This window comes from Electrona antarctica (assembly GCF_951216825.1).
Source record: "Electrona antarctica genome assembly, chromosome: 8".
Lineage (NCBI taxonomy): Eukaryota > Metazoa > Chordata > Actinopteri > Myctophiformes > Myctophidae > Electrona > Electrona antarctica.
Window position 1 is genome coordinate 780,218 of NC_136789.1, and position 6,811 is coordinate 787,028.

Sequence of the window (6,811 nt, forward strand, 5' to 3'; positions counted from 1 at the left end):
ACCCCTAAGGAACCCTGAGGGTCCCTGGATCCCACTTTGAGAACCACACACCATGCTTTTAGAATGCAAGCAATGTTGCTATGAATATAGGAACATATATCAAGGCATTACTGTATGTAGCCTGCCCTACACGTAATACATATACTCAATCTCTGCAAATGCAGTATTTACTGTATAAGAAAACAGTAAATACACAAATCAGCCAGGCAGAAACTAAACTGCTACCAAACCTAAATGATATGTTTTAGGCCTACTCTGGAAGTGCAAAAAGTGACAAGTGCCCTGTGAGAATGCAGCCAGTCATTTCACAACTAGAGGTAATGCAGGGTGAGAGAGGAAGATAGAAGGAGGTCAGTACACAACTGGGGGTCTGTCTATTCTGGCACCTCCTCCTCCTCGTAATACCGTTCATCCTGTGTACCTGCTAGAAGGGCTGAATGGAGCTCTGTGTGTGTGTGTGTGTGTGTGTGTGTGTGTGTGTGTGTGTGTGTGTGTGTGTGTGTGTGTGTGTGTGTGTGTGTGTGTGTGTGTGTGTGTGTGTGTGTGTGTGTGTGTGTGTGTGTGTGTGTGTGTTTAAGTGTGGTGGGGCTAGAGAAAAAGGGTTTGGCATTATTGGAATCCCTTCTCAGAGAAAGCAGAGTAGCAGACAGACACTGGATAATATCAAACAACTCCACAATACAACTCAAAGCTAAGCGGATACGCACAGATACAGAAATGTCTGGCAGTCTTTGTTGCTTCCTGTTGCTGTGCATTGTGCTGCCTCTCTCTGAGGCTGGAAGAGAGATGCCCAAACTCTCCAACAAGAAACTCTGTGCCGATGCCGAGTGTAGCAGTGAGTACCAAGTAGACTGCTAGACCTACTGCGCATGTAAACAGAGCTGCTACCTTTAAACACATCTTAAATCTGAGTTTTCTTTTGTATACTATTTAAATAGGCTTGAGAAAGAATGCTGCTATTTGTCCCAAAGTAGTCTCGGAAACCCAGACGTTTTATTTCCAGGGAGAAAAAAAAGGTCTGGGGCCGAGTCCACTTCAATTCGGCATACATAGGCCATGGGCACAGCATTTCTGGTGGCAAATTCTAATGATGATTTTTATGTTCCCACATGCCCATGGTATTATTTAAGCCCTGGTAGCACTACCAACGTGGTAGCTTTCTACCTGTTACCACCACTTTTATATGAGAACCGAAATTCTCATTTTTGATTCATTTTCACATTATATCCTTAATACAATTGAATATGTCAAATCATGCCTGGAATTGATTGGTACTGACTTATAAAACATTGTAGCCTAATACAGAAGAATATTAAGTTGGCATTCAGAGAATAGGCCACATTTTAGTGATTTTCGTTTTTTTAAGGTCACAAAATGTGCTATATTTTCAAAAACATATTAAACATAGATACTTGCTATTGGCATTAAAATGTGCACATAAGACTCGATGATGTTGTGAATAACAACTATTAAACAGAGCTTATATAATTATGACATCGAAATAAAAAAAAACAACACAATGTCCAGTCATATAGGCCTGAGGCACATGTCACCATAGTTCAAACGACCTGATCCCCAAGCACAACCACAGGAGTATTCACATTAACTTTTTTTCCCCCTCCAAGGGTCTATCTCCCTGAAACATTTTCGTGTTTTTATCATCTTTTTAACCTAAATTTAACAACATCAACGGCCAATGCAGGAGTACCGAGTACCATGCGATCTAATTTCCCAGAAGGGGCCATGGCCCCACTGGCCCATTGGCTAATTTGGCCCTGGCAAGCACAGTTTGGAGCATTGCATGACTTGCGGCAGTCACAACTGAGCAGATTTAGCAGTTTCTGGAGCGCCAAAATTGTATTGTTATACCATTGTTATGGTATTGTTATGGTATTGTTATGGTATTATTATTGCTTATTATTGCTTCACAATGCTTAGTGATGTGTCCTCCAAACCCCCACAACACTGTACTGTATGTCTATTGTAAATTAAGTTGTTGTTATTTGTTGCTGTTGTGTTATTTTCTAAGTAAAGTCTATGTGTCGAGGTGAACAAGACACCAAATCATGTGACGCTTAGTCAGATGATGCTTTGTTGCCCAGCTTGTCAGTATAACTGGGAGTGAGAATGTCTAGTTCACCATTTTCTGTGGCTTCTCTTTTCCCTCTGATCTAGACACCATATTGATAGCACGTGCCTTGCAGGACTATATTCCTGGTGACTGCCGCTTCATCCCGATCAGACAGGGCCAACTGGTCTATGTCTATGCCATGCTGAAGGACAGAGGAAACCTTTTCTGGGCTGGCAGTGTGAGTGAGGAATGCTATAGTTTCAGAACTTTACATCACATTTTTGTACTTTTTTATTTTATTTACAATTCTATCCTTGTTGTTAATGTAACAGGTTCAGGACTCCTACTATGGGCAGCAGGAGGCTAGGGTTGGTCACTTTCCTAGCAGTGTGGTGGAGGAGACACATGCAATCACACCAGCAACCACTGAGGTCAAGACTACTGTAGGTGGACACACACACACACACACATCCGCACGCACGCACGCACGCACGCACGCACGCACGCACGCACGAACGCACGCACGCACGCACGCACGCACGCACACATGACACAAAAGTAGTGGAAATAGCAGATCTACAAGCTCGAGCTTGTAGATTGGCTATTTCCGCTATTCATGTTTTTTTTAATTTATAAAGTTATTAAATCTGCCCTGTGCACCTTTTTTTAGGAAACCAAACAGAAGTGTAATTTTGTTCTGGTCCAATGTTCGCCGATAGAAACGCAATTAAATTGTTAATCGTAAAGTAAAATGTCATAATCGTGACAGCCCTACTCACACGCATGCACACACACACACACTTACAGTGGATTGTGAGTTATGTGTGGTCTTTATGTCCCCTTACTGTATTTCTCCTCTCAATTGCAGAAATGGGACTTCTACTGTTACTGAGGTGCACAGCTGACCTTCATCCCCAGTGAAGAACACAACCTTCTTGCAGCATAAACAAATTAAGTATAGAACTGGCTATTCATGTGCAGTGCTGATGACCAAACCCTTACAGCTGTTATGCAGTAAGCCCCACAGCTACTACTCCTATCCACCTTTTGTACTGCGTCAGCTTTCATTAATGTAACTGGTATTTAACAAGGCTGAACAAAGCAACGATGCTGCTTAAAAATGTGCAATGCTCATTGTGTTTTATTTTTTGTCACCCCATCTAACCTCGTAATGTTCTGGCAATGTGTATGCACGTCACGTGTGTGCAGGTGTTTATGTGTCCATCAATTTGACTTTCAAAGTGTAAAATGTCATAATTGTGATGTACCTGGTGTGATTATCCCTTGTTTTATGACAGAATCCACTTTGTTTACGCTTGTCTATGTGCTAAAATTGTGAGTTTGAAAACTGTTTCTCACTATACAATGAGTGTATAGAATTGCTACTTTAGAACAGTGGGTGGATTATTCAATAAAAAAAATAGAATAGAAAATTCATGACTTTTTGTATAGTTCAATACATGTACATCAATAATGTGCTGTGTGATTGTCACAACATTTCCACCCTGTTTGAGAATCACTGCTTTAGAAGCAACAGATAAATATGGTGGTAGCAATACAACCCAAGGTTCTACCAAAGTTCAACATTGCTGTAATGTAAACAAGAGAAGACAAAGATACATTAATGTCTCAAGTTTTATTCTAATGATTGTTATGCGAAACAGGTTTGTTTGTTAAATGCTTCTGGCGGAGGGGTGTTATCATTACAGAGTATGATGGAGCCATAGGCTATATCTCAGCAAACATGAATGCAGTTATAAATATGAAGGCTCATGCTCATATCAAACACAGACTTCACACTCACCTTTACACACACACACACACACACACACACACACACACACACACACACACACACTGATGATCTTAGCAGCTCTGAGCTCATGTTCCTCGGTAGCAAGGAGCCCAGCTTCCCCTTCTCTAAATACAGATCTTGCCTCCCCCCATCCTCATCTGTCCTCCTGTTGATCCACCCTCCCTCGTCTTTGCCCCCAGTCCTTCCAAAGACAGACTTTACACCTGGTCCCTAGTCTGTTTTTAAACAACAACATATGAAGCCCGATTTATACACCAAATCAGGCTTAACACTTATATGCTTCCAGAAAGCCTTATTTTCCTTCACACAGAGAAACAAACAATCAAAACCAACACCAAACCAACTTTCTCAGACATTATCTTCGGCACATCATGACATTTTGAATTTATGTCTGTTAGTAGCCTACTCTTTACCAGGCATATATTAGTGAATAAGCCTCACTGGACCAGAACTGCCAATTTAAACTGATGTTTAATTCAGTTGTTGTTAGTTTGGAATTAACAGTGTCCACCGACGAATGCTGACAATGTTGTCAACATGCTGTCACTTTCTAGTAACTTTAATGCCAGAAAAGTTGTCGATAAGCCGACTTGTACATATTTAAATTCTAAATGCCATTGCCCATTGGTACAGTTTTGAACATGACATTCACATGCACAGTGGCATATATTATAAGGCACAAAGGTATATTAAAAATAAATTTGCTTTGAGATATGAGATGGGGTAGAGTGTTAATCACCCAAGCCTGCTCCTCACACCATTATGTCTTAAAATGCCTTCCAGCGCCCCCTCAGGCATTCAGTAAATTAGACATTGGCTTGAAAGCACCATCCGCTTACAGAGGAAACTATAGATTAACGCCTAATTTACACTTCATTACACAAGGTATCACTTGCAGGTGTCACTTGCCGCTCGCAGTGGAAAAACCCAACATCGTCCATATGTTCTTCACTCATTTTCGATGAGTGGCACCGCCGAGTGGTGAAGTGTAAATCCGGCTGTAGGGTCAGATATTGACTAATCACAACGAAGCACTCTGTGCTACAGTATATCAACATGTACAGTAAGCAGACACATCTACACTGCTGTCAACAAGCATGGGACAGACGGGACGTACCGAGTACAGAGATACAGGGACAGTTGGGTTAGTGGTTGGATAAGGGTCAGAGGTCAAGGGTCAGGCTTTGTTCTACTTCTGTCTTGTTGCACCGTCTTCGCAGGTGATGGGAATCGAGCGCTCCGGACAGGTGGGGGAGCGGGGGGCGGTGATTGTCAGCACGCCATCACATGACACGCTGGAAGTGACCTCAGAGGCCAACACGCCCCCAGGAAGCTTGTACTTTCTCAGAAACTCCCTCGATACAATGCCGTGCTCATCCTGCTAGCACATGCATTCATGGACACAAACAAACATGAGATGAGATTAGTTGCAATTAAATAAGGAGGTGAAGTGAGATGATTTAAGGTGAAGTGAGATGATTTGAGATATTATACAGGCTACAGTCAATAGAATACATTCTGAATACACATACTAATCAGAATAATCACAACCGCTGCAGTAGTCTAGGTCGCCATCATCAGATTAAAGAGACATTGGTTTACTTCCCCACTGACCTGTCTGTCCTCATGCTTGGCATGTATTGTAATGAACTCCTCGCTCACGTTGACAGACAGCTCTTCAGGGGAGAAGTGCTTCACGTCCAGATAAATTATGTATCTATCCTTTTCCACGCGCATCTGCAGACAACACATGGATTAGACCAGTGGTTAGTTAAGTTAGTTAATATAGCATCACTATCAGTCTATCACATTAACTGATACTTCAGGTATTCACAACCTCGCAACAACACGTTGTGTGGATCTATTTTGAAACATCTTGAAACAAAATTTGATTTCTCTTTTCTTATGGGGGTCCGTGGCCAAATACATATCATTTTGGGGGTCCCTGTCATGAAAATGTTTGAGAACCACCACTGGATTAGACCATAGGACTCAGGACCACAGTAAATTCTAATAAATGCACTCTGTTGTATGTGAGTTTTATGAATGATTCTGAGAATGAAGGCTGCGGATTGCAGGGCTTTGACGAGCACTCTGCCAGACACCACAATAACACACAATAGCTTATTGTTATTGTCCCCACATAAGAAACCCACATTTCAGTCGAAGAAACATGGACCTTTGTTCTCATGGCTTCCTGTTGGATTTGTGATTCCGTCATATTGTCCGGTCAAACCATAGCAGACAGACAAGCAGTCGATGGAGGGTTACAGTATGTAAAAGGGAAAAGGTTTTTTTGTCCGTTCAAAACATGGCAGACAGACAAGCAGTCGATGGAGGGTTACAGACAGTACGTAAAAGGGAACAGGTTTTTTTTTACCTCAGCATGCCCGTGGTCAGGCCAATTGAACCAGCGCAGGTAGGAGGGGCGTACCCAAGGGAGGGCCCAAGAAAATGGCCAGAGGAGTGGCCAATCAGAGAGCGCATCTGCCACCACTGGCAGGTCTGTCAGCCGAGGGGTGGAAATCCGCCGGTACCAGGGGTACTGGATGGGGATGTCCATGGTGAAAGGCCCAGCAGGGGTGGAGAGATACGACACAGGCCGTTGGGTCCTGGCTCTGGTGAGTTGGGGGATGTCTGATGGCTGTTGGTCTGGCTCTGTCTCTTCTCTAGTGAGCTCCGTCCAGGCCGTGGAGCTGCTGCATGCTGCTCTTCTCTCGCCACTGCAGGGCCATTTATAGGCCTTGACTGACCCCTCCCTTCTGGCCTCGGTTTTGGTTCACTGTTTGTGCACCCATGTACACACACAAAAACATGAACACACACGCACGCACGTCCACACGCATGCGTGCGCGCGCACGCACGCACGCACCCACGCACGCACGCACGCACGCACGCATGCACGCACACACACACACACACAC

At 43.4% G+C, this 6,811-nt stretch overlaps 2 protein-coding genes across 2 annotated transcripts; one reads left to right on the forward strand and one right to left on the reverse strand.

Annotated features, from left to right (window-relative positions):
- The first annotated feature begins 654 nt into the window (after positions 1–654).
- On the forward strand, positions 655–3,437 carry mia (MIA SH3 domain containing). Its single transcript, XM_079507495.1, has 4 exons — positions 655–835; positions 2,176–2,309; positions 2,404–2,514; positions 2,940–3,437. Exons 1-4 carry the CDS (start codon positions 718–720, stop codon positions 2,961–2,963), a joined length of 387 nt encoding a protein of 128 aa, XP_079363621.1. The 5' UTR covers positions 655–717; the 3' UTR covers positions 2,964–3,437.
- A 306-nt stretch (positions 3,438–3,743) lies between these two features.
- LOC306927680 (alpha-crystallin B chain-like) lies at positions 3,744–6,556 on the reverse strand. Its single transcript, XM_079507497.1, has 3 exons — positions 6,268–6,556; positions 5,502–5,624; positions 3,744–5,265 (listed from the first exon to the last, which is right to left on the reverse strand). The coding sequence occupies exons 1-3, from the start codon at positions 6,448–6,450 to the stop codon at positions 5,077–5,079; spliced, it is 495 nt and encodes a 164-aa protein (XP_079363623.1). The 5' UTR covers positions 6,451–6,556; the 3' UTR covers positions 3,744–5,076.
- Positions 6,557–6,811: the final 255 nt, after the last annotated feature.